Here is a 17987-nt window from a genome sequence, read left to right on the forward strand (position 1 = left end):
ATTCTGCATTTGGACTGGCTTGTTGCCTTGGCAATATCCTTTCCTGAAAATTCATGTTTTTTAGTGTTTTGCAGATCACTAATTCTGTCAGTGATCCTACCAAATTTACCAGGAAGCATGTGGTTTTATTAAATCCTGTTCATTCCAAAGTCTCTTCGTAAGATGAGTTCACATAATTGGAAAACTAAAGAACAATTTAGCATTGTTTTGCCAAAGCTGGTAGAAATGGAAGATGGCCGTGAGTGCAGGGTTGGATAGGAACCTATGCTTGCAATTGTACTGAGTTCCAGCTAAGCAATAAAAATTAAAGACCCCTTTGTATGCCAAAAAGGTTGAGTAGATAAAACACTTAAGGAATGCAGATATCTCTCCTGTGGGTTATGTAGCAGACATTTTGCCAGTCTTTGTCTAGCAGAGCAGACTTCTTACTGGCCTCTTGGCTCTTCCACATATTGCATAAAGATCTGCAGAGCTTGAAAGGCAGTGCACAGTTTTAACAATAATGCAGTAGAACCTACCTAGTAGCATGGCTTTCTGTCCACATTTCTGTGAGAAGGCAAGCCTTGGCAATCCATTTTCCACCCAAGGCTTGCTATCTTTTAATCTCCCTCCTTCATTCACTTCCCTTCTGCTCGTTTTAGGTGCTGCTGTCAAACTCCTCTATTTTTTTCTCAGCCTTGAATCTTGTTGTTAAAATCCCACTTTCCTCTGCATTTGGTTTTAAGCTCCTCAAGTCATATATTTAGGGCAGCACCACTATTGTCCACATCTTTTTCTTTGGATTTGTCTCTTACCTTTTCCTTTCCTATTCTGGAACTCACTGTCATCCCATGTTTTGTATTTATTTTCCATCAGGCTGTTTGCTGGTATTCCTTGAAGGGACAGGAGCAGATAAGAGGAGCAAAGAGAGAGAGAAAAACAGTTAATCTAAAAGTTAAAAACTACAGGCAGTTAAATGATTTACATGTTTTAGAGCATATTTAAGCATGAGGCATATAGTACAAACTAAACGACAATGCAGCTCAGAAACACTTTATGGGGAAGAAGTTTGGATAGCACCTTAGTGGGCTAAAAACCATATGGAGATATTCCTTGTTTCATAGTCCAGGCTTTTGCCCTGGACCTGGAAGAGTTAGATCCGTATTTTGCCTTCGACTGCAGAACTAACTCATAATAAGGGTAGCTAGACCCCAGTTTCTTCCAAGATGATGCTTCTTAGCACCATAATAATGCCAGCCATCTTTGCTGTAGGAGCCAAAGTTTGTAGCAGTCAGGGCCCATGTTTAGGCTGATACCAGCAGGGATCCTGGCTGGGGCAGTTGTACATTAAAAGAAACAGGGATTCATGGTAACTCCTTATTTGGGTGACTGTTTTTTTCAGACCATCCCCTTCTGCCCCCCTGCCACAGAGCTTATATGCTCTGTGTCAAGGATGCTGGAGCCTTTCCAGGGCTGGGACTAGCTGAGCCAGGCCGAGAGCCTTGTGACACCATCGTGCACATGGGCTGAATGAAATCTAAAGAATTTAAAATCCTGACTGAATGTGTTGGGACAGAACCACTGAAAAAATGTTGTTGTTGAAGTTAATTAGTGGCGCCAAGTGAGCAGGTCCCACTGGCTCAGCACCCGAGCACAAAGGGAGCACGTCAGGTCATTGCAAGGGCAACGGGAGAATAAAAAGGGCAGGATGGAAAAAAAGACCTGGGCGAGGAGCGTGACACAAGGAGAACTGCCAGCTTCCTAAATGCTTGTTGAGAGCCAGCTTTCCAGAGAGTCCAGGAGGCTGGGCTTTGTTGTCTGGCAGGGATTATATGCACCTATGGTTGAGTTGAACTGAGCTTATTTTCTGTAAATACAGGTTGGTTCAGCAAGAATTGTGAGTGTGCAAGGGCAGTCTGACCCAGAGCTCAGTGTTGCAGCCGCAGCAGCCTACCTGTGTAAATGCAGGTAGTGGGAGAGTCGCTGAAGCTATAGGGTTTATGCTGCATTCCAAAGCCTGGAAGCATGTCTGTATTAACTAGCTCCCAAAAACGACGGCTGGTTGGGAGGCTGTTTTGGAAATGGCTAGAGAGGACTGCTAACACCATAGCTATCTTCTGTGTTCAGCACAACTGTGGCTGTGGCTGCTTTGCTACTGGGTTGGGAACAAGAAAGCTATGAGCAAACGCTGCGTCGGCCCCACAGCCCATCCAAGCAAACAGGAAGATGCTTTTGTTGACTCAAGCAACCTCTGGAAGCTGTTATTCCTTGAATTCTTGCAATCGAAGCGGGATGACCCACAAAAAGATGCTGTAGGTCGACGTGAGGCTTGCTGATTAAAATCTGTTCTTTATGCTGTAAAAATAGCCTGAGCCTTGTGCTCCTACACACCTGCCTCTGTGTGTGTTTAGTCTTTTCTTGTAGAGATTCCTTCTCCTATAAATTGGTAGCCTCTTTTGCCCCTTCCTACCCCTCCCTTTCCACCTCAGGCCATCATTCCTGCTGTCACAGGAGAAACCCCAGGATGACAGAAGGAGCTGCGTGCTGTGGCTTGTGTGAGCGTGCATGTACCCTGGGCTACTCATGGATTCCAGCCACAGAGGAAGGTGGTTTATTATCATGACAGCGGCAGGAGCTGTGATGCTTCAGCTGAGCATGGTGACCGCAGACTGTGCTGCCCGCCCATGTCTGTGCACACCAAGGTGCAGGTGGTACCAAGGTTTAGCTGGTACGTGCTGTAGGGAGGAGAAACCTGCTTGCAGACATTTCATGGTTGTGCAGGGGATCTCAGTCTTGCTGAGTTCCTGCTGCATAAATTGTTTGAATGTGGCTGCTTTCATGTGGAGGAATTCAGGACTACCCTTTGCTTATTTATACTTAGATATTATAGGAAAAAGGGGTTATTTGTGTTAGAGTCTGCAGGTAATGCCATATAGATTTATGGCACAAGCTTGACAAGGAATGGCTGTCTTATTATCCAAAAGATATAGGCAACATTACTGAAGGCAGGATTTAAAGCTATTTCAGAGTTACAGTAAAAATGTTTAGAATTTTTTATATATTTCTACACTTTGGTGGTGTTAGGGAAACTGAACTGCTTCCAGGTAGGGAATTCATTGTTGAGCAAAGCAATGCAAGTGAAACTAGGAGGTACCTGCTTGCCCAAAATACAGGGAGAAGAAACTTCTCCTTTCACCTCCCTACAGACTTGACTGGAGTTTTAGGTCAGAGCACACAAAGGGCAGTGGGACTCACCTTTTCCCCTCTTCCTAAAGTAAATGCAATGGGATTAAAGGAGGGAAGGGCCAGAATGTTGCCAGTATCTCACTGCACACAGAGAGCTTAGTGGGATTCAGTCTCCCAGCTAAATAAGGAGTCTAGAGGAGCTATAATAAGGCTGGATTACAAAATAAGTATTTCTTATTTCCTCCCTAAGAGCTGCAGTCAAGATCACTTAAAATATTTAGGAAGCTAATCTGTCCATTACGATTACTGAGAGCAGCCTGAAATCTGATTTCTTCCCTTTTTTAATAGCAGTCCATCCTGAAAGTAGACCCCATGTCCCGAGTAATTGTGAACCTTCACTGTGTCCTTAATTGTGCAGGTATGTGGATCTTTATGCCATGCAGGCAAGCCAGAGTTGAGCAGCAAGAAAGAGGGGGGCTCTGGTGGGAGCAGGAGTCCTTCCCCATCCTCCTGTGAGCAGTGCCCGTGACCAGGCTTGCTGCGGAAGGCTGATGCTGCTGGACAAGGGGGAGGATGGACCCAACCCTTCTGTTCCAGGGCCAGTGTTGACAGTATGCAGCAATCAGCTGCAGGAAGAAATATGTAGCCTTCCTGACTCATTAATGCACCCAAAGCTTGCACTTCACAGGGCACAGCTGTGACACAATTTTAGTGTTCTATCGTATATGCACTATTTCAAAACTGTCCGATTATAGGTACTAGGATAAAACTCTCTCGATAATCTGACGTCTCTGGAGATTAGGACATATTTGTTTCCTGTTGGTACATATAGGCGTATCTTCCTTGCAGCCTTACTCAACTGGGTGATGTCTCCAGGCGTAACTGCAGCATTTTCAGAAATATCATGCCACTTATTTTCCCAGTGGAAAGTTCATTTGTGAAATCCGGGTTTGGGAAACAGTCAAATGACTGGAGATTTTGTAATTATATTTGGAATATTGGAATGCTAATATAGATTTCTCAAATGGCTATTTTGCTCATCATTCAGTGATAATGTATTTGTCAAGCTACTTTCATACAATTAGAAAATGTGGCTAAAACACAATCTGCTTTTCAGGTAGCAGAGAATCAAAGCATGGTCATCAAGTAGTCTGTAGATCATGGATTATAACACAAGGTTTATTCAGAGCATAACATTCAAATACAGTTAGATTTTCTTTTTGAGCAACTCACTACTCCCCTAAAATAAGAAGTAGTGAGGTAATAGCAATATTGCTAGTTCATTAAATATTATGACAGGTTTGATGGGATTTGGTGGTAGAGCACTGAGCTGATGGCATCCTTCCATTACTGAAAAAACCCCTTCATTTTTACTAATTTAAAAAAAAACAAACACCAAAAGGTTGTAGTCCTTGTTCCTCCAGAGAAGGGCTTGGGCTTGTGACCTAAAGGTACTGAAAAAATCTCTGCTAATGTGTGTGTGTGTGTGCATGGGAAACTGTAATTTCTAATGATAGCTGAATGTGGGAGGTTTTCTGTCAGTAATACTATCTGTCTCACAGGGGAGAGGAGAAGCCAACTCTATTTATAGTTCAGATTCACTGTCAAGTGCTATCTTTCACAACAGCTTTATAAATGGTGCAGGACAGATTCTCAATTGGCACAGGCGAGCAGAAAAAGAGAAGTCTTGCCAATTCATGTTAGTCGAGAGAGCTAGCGAAATCATCGTGAGGGTCAGACAACACTTCAGAAACTCTCAGCAGCACTTCACCAAACTACTGTGACATGCGTTGGCAAGTACGAGCATTACTGTAGATGGTGTTTATCATGGCTCTGACCCTACACACCACCACCTCTGCTGCAAAGTCCTGTGCCCTGTGAGTAACCGGGACCGGCAGAGCCTGGCAGAAATAGTCAAAAACACTGGACGTGGAGAATACACTTCACAACAGGTAGACTCAGGAGTTAGGCTTCTTGTGCCATAGCGTTTTATAAATTCATCCAAAAAGTAACTTGTAATGGCTATCCTCTTGTGCTCAGTGGAAAAATGCACATTAGGTGTACCATGGCAGGAGTAGCTTATCTTGGCTTTTAAACCAAACAGCTAAATAATTCAGTAACATCCTCAAAAGCACTTCGGTTACCTAGGAACCTAATGGCAGTTTACATGTAGGTAGATGTGGATAGGGATTCCGAGCCCCTGCGTGAGCATCTCAGGCTTTTTTCTTCTCCCCCTAAACTACCATGAATAAGACTTGGAGCTCCAGCACAGGAGAGTTAGTTAAGGCAAGTAAAAGCACTGCATGGGAGAGTAAGAGAAAATCACTTCTTAAAAATAGACTTGTGAAATGAGTCTTAGCCAAATGCATGGAAGATTTGACGTCTGTTTTCCTGCTAGTCATGTCTTGAATCAAATGAGATAGAACTGGTGGGAAATATTGTGAAAGCCCCATCCCAGGCTAGCCAGCATCCTCATGGTTCATCTGCTTAGTCACTCAGCTGTAGGAGACAGCTAGCTGCAGAAGGTCTCAAAGCAAAGTCTCTTATCTAACACCACGGTTTTTTTTTTTTTTGATGTGCTGTTTCTCTCTTACTTTCCTGTTGGGACTGGCTGGCTTCTACTGATGAACTCTTCCTAGTCCCGAGGAGGGTTGATTGCACATGCTTGTGGTAGTGTCTTGAAGCTGATGTATGCAGTACCAAGATCCTAGTCTCTGCAGCTCATGAGTCAGATGTGTTCGTTGTGAGCTTTTGGCAGTTTTTTGTGGTGGGACAGGCCTAATGCTTCTTCTAGAGCTATTCTGCATTGGCATAGGAAGTGTTGATACCACAAGCCCCTGGGACTGAACCTGCTGAACTAATCCAGAAGCCAAAGGAGCCCTCTGAAGAGGCATGATGGTGATAGATCAGAGCCTCTGGTTGCGCACCACTGCTGTTTTGATGGCTGATGGCAGCCACTTGCAGGTATTCAGGCTGGGAGATGCTGTTATTCCTAGGAGCTGAATGTTATACAGGGAGAGGAGAAATGTTTCTCTGGTATAGATAACCAGTGGTGCAGATACCCACAAATGAAACTGCTGTTAATTACTTTTTTGCCTTGCCAAGCACGTATGGATCCAGTGCTCCTCTGCTTTTTTTTCCTACAGGGAAGATATCAGAAGTGCTGCCTCTGTGGGCATCAGTGTCATCTCTTCTGATCTGTTGGGCAGCATCAGCTACTCAGATCCTCCGAGACTAAGAATAAGTCAGCAGAGTTTTTCCTTGCCTTCCATTGCCACAAATAAGAAAATAACTTTTTCTTTGAGGATTAAGCGTGGTTGATTCACAGAGGTGTAGCATTTGCAAATAATTAAAACCGGATTTTCCTACAAAAGAGCATAGTTTGCTGCTGTAGTTTTGGGAGCCTTTTCTGTCTTCCCATTTACATCAGGACTGACAAATATCCATCCATAGTCTCTTCAGAACAGTCAGGAATCAGTGCCTGGGCTCACTCCAAATGTACCTGTTATTTTCATGAGAAAGGTTGTCCTCATATCATACAGCACTATAACGATGATCAGTTTTCCCTTCATTCATCTGATCAGTGTTTTAGTTGCCTTTATGCATCCTTCTGCATCCATCGGTTGAAGGTACAGTGAATTACCTTTCTTTTTCTATGCACAATAAGGCATTTAAGTGTGCAAGTAATTTAATCCACACCCGAAAACACTGGCAAAGAAGTTGCAGGTCAACTTAAAAATATTAGAAATGCTTCAGTCAAGAATCGCTTCTTCCCTAAAGATTCATGCATTTAGGCACTAAGGTCTTTTCACGTACCATCCTTTCACTCACACAAAAACTTAACAAACCAAATGCATAGACCAGAATTTTAAAGTATTTTTGCTAGTGGAAATCATTCTTTATTTAAAGTGTATTTACTACTTCATCGTACTACCCAATGTCTTCAAACCCACTGGATTTTATTACATATGTTAGCTCACCAATTTTTTTCAAGCATATTTCTCAAAATCTGTAAGAATTATTCATTCCTTTTTATGTCAAAGAGCACTTTAAAGTATTTCTGTTGGCCTCACAACTTGAATGTTGTTGTGTGTGTTTACAAAGGAAAATTCCTTCCTAGTTACTTTGCTCCAGGACCTAGTTACTTTGCTCAGGGCTCAGAGCTCGATTTCTCAAGGACCAGAAGAAAGAAGGTCTCGTGTTGCTTAGATGTGCCGAGTTTTGCAATGCTGAGGACCCTTGCTTCTTGTGATTAGCGCTCAGCCCCTAGCACCTCACGTGGTAAAGATGGGATTCAAGTAAATTATTAACTGTCGGTTACAGTGGCTTGGTTTGTGCAACATTTGACGTTAAAACTGGCCCTTCTTCATCTGTGCACTTTGGAGCAAGACCAGGAACTAAATTTAGCCAGCCCTGGCTGCAGGGCGAGCGTAGCTGCTGGTCCTGCCTGCGGCACTCGCTGCGACCTGCTCTCCTTATCGGTTTACAAAGAGGGGAGCTTCCTGTTGATTTTCAGACTTTTTGAATGACATTCGGCAGGTTTGCTCTGCTCTTCTCATGTTTATTTAGACATAAGTGCAGTGCAGCCTTGCTTCTTATGCTTTTTTGGTTGTGGATAACTGCTGCTCAGGAGGGCAAGCAGCTACTCAGTTTAGCAAAAGAGCTGCAAAAAATAAAAAAAAGAAGGATGTTGAAGTTCTTATCTGCTTTTTAGTATTTAAGCCTCTAAAGTAACTGGATACCAGCTTTCAAGTTTTTCTTCTAACTCTCACGTCTAGATCTTGATGCTTTTTTAGAATAAACGGAGTCAGAAGTCTCACTCCAGGCACTGGAGACTGCAGCCACCAAAAACAGGTGAATTAGGAGTGGAGACTTCAGCGTTGCTGACTTTCAGTGTTTTTCTAGGTGGCAGCAGCAGGGTAGTAAAAAGGGCTTACGCCAGCTCTGTGTCACCAAGGCGTCCTCTCTGATCCAGTCCAACTAGCTATTCAACATGTTTGAAGAGGACTAAGTCACCTTCCTGGCTGCATTCTGATGGTATCTCCAAACGTAACAGGTTGTCAGACTAGATTATATTTGTATCTTCTTGTCTGCAATGGTAATTTTGTTATTAATTTCCCTCTTTGATAAAAAGAGCTAATTAATTTTAAAGATGCAGTACTCTTGAATTGGTAAATTTTGAGACCATTTCAGTGGAGTACTGAAAATACTGGGTTTTGTCCCAGAACAGACATAATGAGGTATTACTGACTCTGACATTTTGGGAAGCAATTTGTAAAAGAGAAATTCCTTTCAGCATTCACTATAGTTAGCAGTGATGAAGTGACAACTGAAAAAGCAACATGATAAGAGTCCCCTGCTGCAGCCTTTCCAAGCAAGAAATGGTGTTGCCTGTAGGGTCAAGTCAGAGCAGTGCTGCACGCACAATGACGGAAAATCACGCAGAAAATTAAAGACTTCCTTCAAGGCAATTATCTGCATTTATATAACTTGGGTGATGTTTTTCTGTTTCTCCAGCAATGCAATCGGTCCCCTCGTCGCGCTCTGGCTTATCTACGAGCAAGGTGGTGTAATGCAAGAAGCGTCGACTCCTGTCTGGCTGCTGTTTTATGGAGGTGTTGGGATCTGTGTGGGTCTCTGGGTCTGGGGTAGAAGAGTTATCCAGACCATGGGTAAAGACCTCACTCCAATCACACCATCAAGGTAGGCGCACAGTTGTCGTTACGGTTTTGTGAACTTTGTGCGTGAACCAATCTGAGAAACTGCTGCTCCAGTATTTTGTTTGTAATGCAGTTTGCTGGATTTGCTGTGCTTTGATTTTAATGATAACCTGGCTTTGCCTTCTCTGTCTTTCTAAAAAATGAAAGAAAAGAAACAAGAAAAAGGCGAGAAAGAAAGAATGTGAAAAAGAGAGAAAAGAAAAACGATAATCCTGTAAACTAATACTGAATGCGTTTGAGGCATAGAGGCCTACGTGAACAGTCTTCTGCTGATCACTTAATTAGCGTGGCACAGGGTGCATTTGGAAACAGCAGGATTACAGTGGCTTTCCCAGTGCGCTTCAGACTATTAAAACCATATGTATTTATTACAGTAATTTTCGTCCTTAAGGCATACTCGACCTCTGCTGGTGCTTAACCGAATTACTAATTAGGCATGATTCACCGCAGCGTAGAGTAGTAAAAGTCCCTGACGCAATGAGCCGTGCAGCCGGGTTGCTACAGATGACTAGCCTGTGCCCTCCCCATTATTCACCCCTTCCTTGTTCTCTTAACTTATTCCTATGACAAAAATCGGTCGGAGATAAAACAGCCAAAAGAAGAAACGGGTAAGACTTTGGCACGCTGCACGGTATCAGTCCGAGCTGATGCAAAGAGTGATTGTGAAGTGTTTTCTTATGCTTCCTGCAGTGGATTCACTATTGAGTTGGCTTCGGCGTTCACAGTTGTGGTAGCTTCCAATGTTGGACTTCCTGTCAGTACTACACACTGCAAGGTATGCCTTTGCCCAGCGACTGCAGTCAAGGCAGTCTGGACTATTCATCTTAAAATTGTGCTGCTCGAACCAGCAGATAATGGCACAGTGAGGGGAAAACAGCTGCTTACAGAGGATGGCTAGGCAGAGGTGCATCAGCACGTCTCAGTCATGCCAGTGACACTGAAAAATAATCAGGCTTCCAAAAAATGCATTGGCGTTGTCACAGTAAAGTCACTGCAGTTGGGCACAGAGTGAACTCCATAGCTGCAGTTAAATAAAAACAGCACTTATGAAACCATGATCTCAATTTTAAAGCAAACTATTACAAGGAAGAACGGTGCCATTTGAACCTGGTCGGGTAGTGTTTCTCCCTTGTTCAGAGGCTGCGCACCATTCATCATTTATACTTCACTTTCTTGATAAGTGCATGGCATGGGATTTCCTGCATATAACTCTTTTACTACAGGTTTTCCATCTGTCTTTTTTTTTATTTCTTCACAGTGGATTTTGCATTGAAGTAATGTGTGCGCTAACGGTACTTGTAGCCTCAAATGTGGGTATTCCAATAAGCTCCACCCATTGCAAGGTATTGGAGTTTGCAGTGATCACATCAGTAAATCACATCACTAGGACAAACCATAACAAAATATGAGAGATGCCAATTGTTGCAGATTGCCTTCGCTATGTGATGCATCATGCAGCCAGTGATCGCAAAATAGCGAGGACCGCTTCTAAAGCCAGTACGGCTAAGCAAAGTCAGCGTTATAAGTAATTGCACAAAAGTCTGGAATGTCTTTCACCTTTACATGATCGCATTGAACTAATATAGATATATTAAAAAATGTAGATTTTTAGTTTGTGTGATCCCAGTTACATGTATTTTAGAGCCACCTATATGAAAAATACTGCTCCATCATTAAGCTAATATTTTAATGTCTTCTTTTAAACTAACTTGTCCTCACTTTTGTGCATTATAATACATAATCTGGCCCTTGTAATTAGTTCTTTGATCAAGATTGTTGGCTTCTTTTTCGTTCGTTTGTTTTAAAAAAAAGACCAGTTTGAAGTGTAGATATAGGCTGGGTAATGAGCAGAAGTTAATTGTGTCATATGATATGCTGGGTGAGAAGACATTTATACCACTTGTAGGCAACAGGGAGCATGTGGATATTTTATACTGCTTGGACTCCCAAGCTCCCGGACTTGCAAAGCTCTCTGTATCCCTCACACTCTGGCAGGGCGTGAGGAAGACCCTCCAAAATCAGAGACCCCAGAGCAGCAAAGCCCCTCTACTTTGGGACGTACCACCAAGTCCAACAAGAGTCAGATCCTGTAGGATTTGCTACTGTGCCCTGGGGTCCTTGGAGCCCTTCCAGCTCTGGCTGGGGCCGGGGCAGGCAGGTTTTTGGGGCTAACTGCTCCACAGCATGGCAGGCGGGCTGGCAAGAAGCCAGGCATCCTTGCCTGTGACATTGACCTGGTTTCCAGTGAAAGAGTCAATGAAATCCACACATCCTGCAAAATGCCCCAAGTTGGTTCAATTGGCCTTTTTCTAGTGAAAACCATTTCTTCAGAAAGCCTTCCTCTATTGCAAAAATCATTTCTTTCTTCTGCTGTAGAGCCCTTTGAGAAGCAGCCAAGACTGAGCTGCTCTGAAAGGCTGTTCGGATTTCCTGGCGTTGGCCAAACTCTGGTTCCTCTGAATCAAGCAGGGAGGGGAAAAATAATAACAACGTGATCCAATTCTAAAAGTGCTAGCCTGAAACCACTTCCCTCTAAGCTGAGTGGTATATCAAATGCATGATGAAGAATTTGCCAGGGAGAATAATACAGCTTTGATTATCCCGGTTGCGTGTCTGAAGCGCTTCTAGCCAACCGTTGTGAAAGAGAAAATACACTTTGGTGCAGACAAATAGACTGAATTTAAAAAGAAAATGTCTTGGAAGCCGTAAGCTGATGAGAGGGCAGCATTAGGAGGGATTCATTGACTCAATGCAGTTAAAAACTTGGTAATTTCTAACTGCAAAGCAAAATAATTCTTATTAAAAAATACTTCCATAAAAGCAGTTAATGTGGTTAGTCTGTGCCTGCTCCCTGTAGTTTGCTGTATCTCATTAGATGGATCATTCTTAATGGGAAGATCCACTTTGCAATAGGATTAGACTGTTCCAGGATGTCACATTATTAGAATTGGCTCTGTGTTTCAGGAAAATGAGATCCTGAGTTGAAAGATCCTAAGTGATCAACACAAGATAAAGCAAACACTTGCAACAGATGTATTTCTTGTTTTCATTGAGGGCCCAGTGAAGGAATAAAAGAACTACTATATATCATTTACTCCGTGAGAAAATGCTTCTCTGAAAGTTCTGCCAGCCATTGAGACAGAAATGCCTTCTTAAAAATCAGCAGAAGAATTATTTTGCTCTAGAAATCAAAAAGAAAATGGGTTCAAGGTGAGCCTAGTCCTAAGCCTCTAGCCTCAGGGAGTGCGAATTATTCTTTTCCCCAACATTTGTTGCACAGCAAAATAACATTTGCTAAAGCAGGAGCCCTACCGAAGGGGTGTCAGTAAACTGAACATGCAGCAACTAGATAAATCAATGGGGAAGAAGGAGCAGCGTGAAACACCTTTGGTGGAGGGAGACCTTTTTGAGGTGAAATAATAGACTATAATGAAAAATGGAGGCCAAGTATGAAGAAAAGCTCTGAGCAGCAGTTTTCAGGTCTTGGAGTAGATGTCGTGGCGAACTGGAGATTGGTAGCAGGCAGAAAGATTTGTCAAGCCCTCTCAGATCAGGAGTTGCATTTAGCCCTAAATCAGAGGCTTTGGTCTACATGAAGTAGGCACCACCTGATATGCCTGTCCTAAACCTACAGCCCAGCAGCTTTTCCACGCTTGGTGCCTGCTGAGAGCCTGAACTGTACCTTCATCCTTGCCACGAGTTAAAGGGGAGAGGAAAGTCCCTGTGAAAGCCTCCAAGTCCAGGGAGCCTGAGGGAAAGACCTAAACTTTTGAGCCTCCAAAGGAATTTCTGAGTTTGAACGTGGTTGTCATTGCTCTGCCTGCACCTGTTCAACCTCCCCTGGGGTTTAGCCCTGAAAAGCTAGTGTGGTGTGAATGCATACCTTGCCTTTCTGCTGACCAGGTGGGCTAATGAGCATACTGAATCTTACACATAGCGCCTGTTATTTATTCAAGGATACGAGATGTAGAAATAAAAAGGCATATCTCAGCTGTAACAGATTGAATGCGTTCACATATGGATAAAATTAGAGTGCAGGAGTTAAACGCTTTTTCTGTGCAAAAGCAACTTTGCTGAAGTCATACTGTCAGCTCTGTTTGTCTATTATGATTTTGGGGTTTTTCAAAATATTCTTTGTGTTGCTACAATGGAATTATCGTGTTCTGTGTGTTATGATGATATGCCATGGCACAGGAACAAGAGAGCCAAAAGCATTTCTGTAATGCTTTAAGCAGAGCATACTGAAGGCAAACTGCACTGGTTTCAAACCGATCTCAAAGTAGATATCATCTGAAATTCTACAGATGGTGTAGTGTCCCTACACCCAAGTTTTAGCTACTCTCCTAACCTCTAGTCCATCAAAATCACTATTAATAAACTAAACTTTAATAATGTTTAAAACAGATTACCAATGCCATCATTGCTGATACCTTTTAAATTTCAGGAAGGACTCGGACATTATTGTACGTAGACTGTGGGCTTGCTCAATAAGCAATGCTTCTTGTTGCAAGCATGGCAGACAGATGCTAAGGATGTGCAAAATGTAAAGCAGAGCCTTAGAGCTGAGCTGCTGAAAAACCAAACACTGTTTCCTCGGGTTAATGCTTTGATACAGTCAGAAGTGTGGGGCTCCTCTTAGCTGGGCACCTCCTAGATACACTTACACCTCCTAAATACAGAATACCATATTGTCTGCTCAAGGGATATTCAGGTTAAATATTATCTAACAGATTTTCTTATTGGATCAAGCTTTAGACCAAGGCCTTTTCAGTCCTAGAATATCAAGTTTAGTTTTTCCTTCTTCTGTTACATGCACTTTTCAGAGTCTTATTTCCCTAGAGTTACAGGGTCTTCCACAGAGAACTCTTTTCTCCAAAAAGAAAGGTTAAGCAGTAGTTAGAAGTTAAATAGGGGTTAACAAAAGATGCGGATTGACTATTGCTGTCCATTCTCTCCCTGCTTCCCTGTCCTCCCAGCATTTACCATTTTCCTGGCTCTGCACATGGGGACCAGCCCATCTTCTAATCTATAGGCAGGGGCTGATACTCCCATTTAGAAAACAAGCAGGGAAGAGGAGGCAGGGATGGCATTTCAGGGAGCACAGCCCAGCTGTGTCTTGGGAGTTTCCTTTCCTTCAAAACAGGATATTCTTTCCACGTTTCTTGCTGCTTTACTGTGTACTTTGAATAGACTTGCACTGATTTTTTTGTTAACGGCATGGAGGGCCACTTCTAAGGCAGAAAGAAAATGCAGCATTTCTGAAGTTTTTGCATAATTTTTCACCAGAAATGTTTTTCTCAGCCTGTTTTTTTCTTAAAAAAATAATATGCGGGGGTTATACCCGAGCTTATTAACTGAAAATACATTTGAAGGAAGAAAAGGTTTGCCCATGCCACAGTGTGTTTTGTCTTCAAGAACACTGACCTACCCAGCTGCCCAGGTAGCAGTGCCTTTGAAAATTAATTTGGTGGTTTATCCATTCTCCACCTGAAGCCAGACCTCTTGAAGTCCATGCAATTGTCATGCCCTATAGCATCAGGCTGATATCTTTGCCCACAGGGAGGATTTTAGTTCTGGATGCTTTGTTTGGCTGGCTGGTCCAGCAGGGCTGCTTTGCCTCGGGGGGCTTGGGCTGATGGGTTTGATGTAGGCCAGCTGTACTGGGTCTAACCTTGTGCTGTCTGTCTGCCCCCTGCCAAGCTGCCATTGCTGTTACAGGGTGGGCTCAGCTACTTACGTCATCATTGCTGTCCTGTTTATAGCCCACAGTATTGAAATATATAGGTGCTGTCTGGAGTCAGCTCCGTATGCCAGGCTGTAAGCTGCAGAGGTTCAGCAGCTGCTGGGTGAACAGGTAGGAGGGACATCCCAAGCCAGCAAGAGGACGGGCAGGTGGGATGGGAACCATACTAACTATCCCAACTCGCCCCATGCCACACTCTCCAGCAGAGCCTTAAAAACAACTTTCCTGGTGTTTTCGTTGTTTAGACTGCAGTTTGGCCACACTCGGTGGACACTTGCCCTCTCCCCTACAGACTGACTCAGGTGCTGGGCTGGTGGAGGGCTGCCTCGGTTGCACTCATGGCTGATGTGGGGGCTAGCAGGGCAGAGAAAAACCCACAAATGTATTTATTCTCCTTTGAGTGACCCCAAGACACATGAAGAACAGAAGATCATTGAAAAATAAAGGTTAAAGCACCCTGGAATTGTTGCCCTCCTGCCACCCCACCAGAACAGAGCCACGATCATCAGTGGCTCCTTTATCTCAGAGCATCGCTTGGTATCAGCTGACTGGCATTGGTGTGGCCGTGGGCATGTTACGGGCGCTCGGACCTACCGCTCACATCTTGTCTCCCTCTCTCTTCCCTGTGCCCCCAAGGTCGGCTCCGTGGTGGCTGTCGGCTGGATCCGCTCCAAGAAGGCCGTTGACTGGCGCCTTTTCCGCAACATCTTCCTGGCGTGGTTTGTGACTGTGCCGGTGGCCGGCTTGTTCAGCGCTGGGGTGATGGCGCTGCTGATGTACGGGATCCTGCCTTACGTCTGAAGAGCCTCCTCCGCTGGAAGAGGAGAAACGACCGAGTTACTACCAGGGGAGGAGCATTCCCGTGAAAGAACCGGTCGGAGAGGATCCATCTTCCATATCTAACTTCCTATCTACTGTACATAACAATGTGTCATATTGGTGACATGGTGATGTGGTGCCATTTCTTATATATTAAAGAAATATATATGCATATAGTAGGTAACAATACCTAAGTTATATTATCAGTGGGGTGAAAATAATTGCCTAGAATTTAATATTTAGTAAAATTTGTACATAGTGTATCATTTTGGTGGTAATTTTTTAATCTTTTGAAGAAGAGTATGGATTAGGAAATGTTTCTTGTCCATTTGATATAAGAAGAAGCGAGGTACAGGACTGCATAACACATGAATTTTTTTAAAGCTATTAAGATACTGGAACAAAATAAAATGTGCAGAAGTGCTTTTCATAACTTTGTTCATATCATATTGATCTTTGTGTATCATAGCGTGATGGTTATGGCTGTGTAAATACTTACAAACAGTAACTTTTAAATGGTGCATTTCCCTTATATATTTTGGATAAGAAAGTTTAGGAAGTACCAAAGAAGCAGGGGAATAGCTTGCCAATATTACCTTGTTGTCTACACGTGTGGGCATGTGTTGTGTTTCACCACCTCTAATTCAACACTGTTTTCACCAAGCTCCTGTCAGCAAGGCTGGGATAGTACTGTTCATGTCTTAATGTAACTTTAAAAAAAAAAAGCAGCACACTAAAAAGTTAGTTCTCGTTACCTAGTATGCAGACCACGGTTCTCCACATTAGCTGATAGTAGACTGCCTTCATTTTGTGGGTTGAAGCATCTCACTGCTCACCTTCTACCTTTCCCCTTCAAGTCTCAGCTCCCGGTTGGCCTGCTATCAATTCCAGCGGGAGAACAGAACAATGGTCTCCCTTTTTTCTGTCCATCCAGCCACATCCACACACTCTCAGGTACAGGAGCGGGACCGTGGGGTGCTCGGCACCCCCACGTACAGAAGCAAAGGGCAGCAGCAGGTAGGAAACAGGCTTAGCCCTGGTTTTGTGGTTGAAGGTATGGGTGCCTGTGGGAGTGCTGACCCGCGCAGGGGCTGGTGTGAGGAGCATGGCAAGGATGGGAGCAGATGCTGGGTTCCCCCCGGCGATTCCCATCCCACGCCACAGCCTGTCAGTCTCCCACCATGCTGCCAACCACAAGGAGGGGGTGGAAACCTGGCCCTGCATGGGTTGTTTGTGTGGTAGCCGGCACTTGGGATGAGATTTTTTTTCATGGCAGCTCAGGGGGAAATGGCTAGCTACATCCCCTGCACAGCTTTGGAAAGCACATTTGGGTAAAGGTTACTGTTTCATGGGTGGGAGGCAAAGGGCAAGGGGTGCCCAGTGGAGGTTGGGAATCTCTTACTGTTTAAATGCTGCTAAAATTTTGATAAAGAGTTCTTGGTACTCCATTGTGACTTTTCCATTGGTCATTCATACTAAATTTATAATAAAAAGATAAACAGCCCCTATTACCGTTTGCCTCTTTGGTTTTTCAAGCATTACTCAGCCATGCCAGATGTAATGGGAAGGCTCCACCAGCAGCTAAAGCTTACGACTTGGCATCTGCTGCCTTGTGTTTTTTTGTCGGGGTCAGCAGGGGTAAAACCCTGTTCTGTGTGGCGCTAACGAAACCACCTTTTTCCTCCTGCCGTCCTGGCAGCCCCAGCACCCAGCCCTTGCTCTGCCGGGACCTTGGCTCATGGGCATCTCCCCAGCAAGCTTTGGGAGCTCGGGGGCTGCTTTGGATGCATTCACTGGGCACTCACTGGCTCTGACTACCTCCCTAACCCAACTCACCTTTTTTGGGGCTCTGTAAGCATCCCTGTCGCTCCAGCACCGTAGCACTCTGTTTCCAATCCCTCTGAAACCCAAGAACCATGATATAAATAGTGCTGGCTATCGGGTGGGACTGATGGGCAGCGGCTGAGTGACCAGAGCATCCAGTAATCGCACGAAGACAATTTGGGACTTGTGAAAAAAGGTGTAAGAACAAACCCTATCTTAGTACTTGCATGAACAAATGCCTGCCCAGTGGCCCAGCAGCTTGCCACCTTGTTTTATCTACAGAGACAAACCAGACTTCTCTTCACCACCGGGCTGCAGCCCTGCCAGATGCAGGCAGCATGCGGAGGGCTGTGCCAGCTCCAGGGCGAGGGTATGCGATAATTCCCCAGCACACGCAACTGGCTGCCTGTCAACACGTGCATTTATGACTAAAACTGTTGTGAGTGAAATGACCAGCAAGGAAGCATCTCCAAAATATTCCTGCCCCAAATATAATAACCTCTAAGCTGGAGGAAGAAGGAAAACCCAAAGTGACTTTTTCCAGGCCACAGAGATGTCCTTTGCCACCCCAGGGAAGCAAAATCACCGCAGGGAAAGCACAGCTGGTGAAATGCCCTGCAAAAGTGGGCACAGTTAAACTGTCCTTCACTCAGGCAGCAGTGAAAATAGCTACAGGTCTATTTTCAGAGCAAGAAATGGTGGGTTTTTTTGCATTT

General features: G+C 44.1%; 1 protein-coding gene across 6 annotated transcripts in view; it reads left to right on the plus strand.

Moving 5' to 3' along the window:
• SLC20A2 (solute carrier family 20 member 2) overlaps positions 1-16955 on the plus strand; it is a 58069-nt gene extending 41114 nt beyond the window's left edge. For 3 of the 6 annotated variants that reach the window (XM_075090633.1, XM_075090632.1, XM_075090634.1), the window contains exons 9-11: positions 8683-8868; positions 9576-9660; positions 15265-16955. In XM_075090633.1, the coding sequence (XP_074946734.1) occupies positions 8683-8868; positions 9576-9660; positions 15265-15429 (436 nt within the window). In that variant the 3' untranslated portion in view covers positions 15430-16955. Of the gene's footprint in view, positions 1-8682; positions 8869-9575; positions 9661-10143; positions 10229-15264 lie in introns of all 6 variants that reach the window. The other 3 variants (XR_012660258.1, XM_075090635.1, XM_075090636.1) reach the window with 3 other exon arrangements.
• The last annotated feature ends 1032 nt before the right edge of the window (positions 16956-17987 follow it).

The sequence above is a fragment of the Phalacrocorax aristotelis genome, chromosome 4, assembly GCF_949628215.1.
Source record: "Phalacrocorax aristotelis chromosome 4, bGulAri2.1, whole genome shotgun sequence".
Lineage (NCBI taxonomy): Eukaryota > Metazoa > Chordata > Aves > Suliformes > Phalacrocoracidae > Phalacrocorax > Phalacrocorax aristotelis.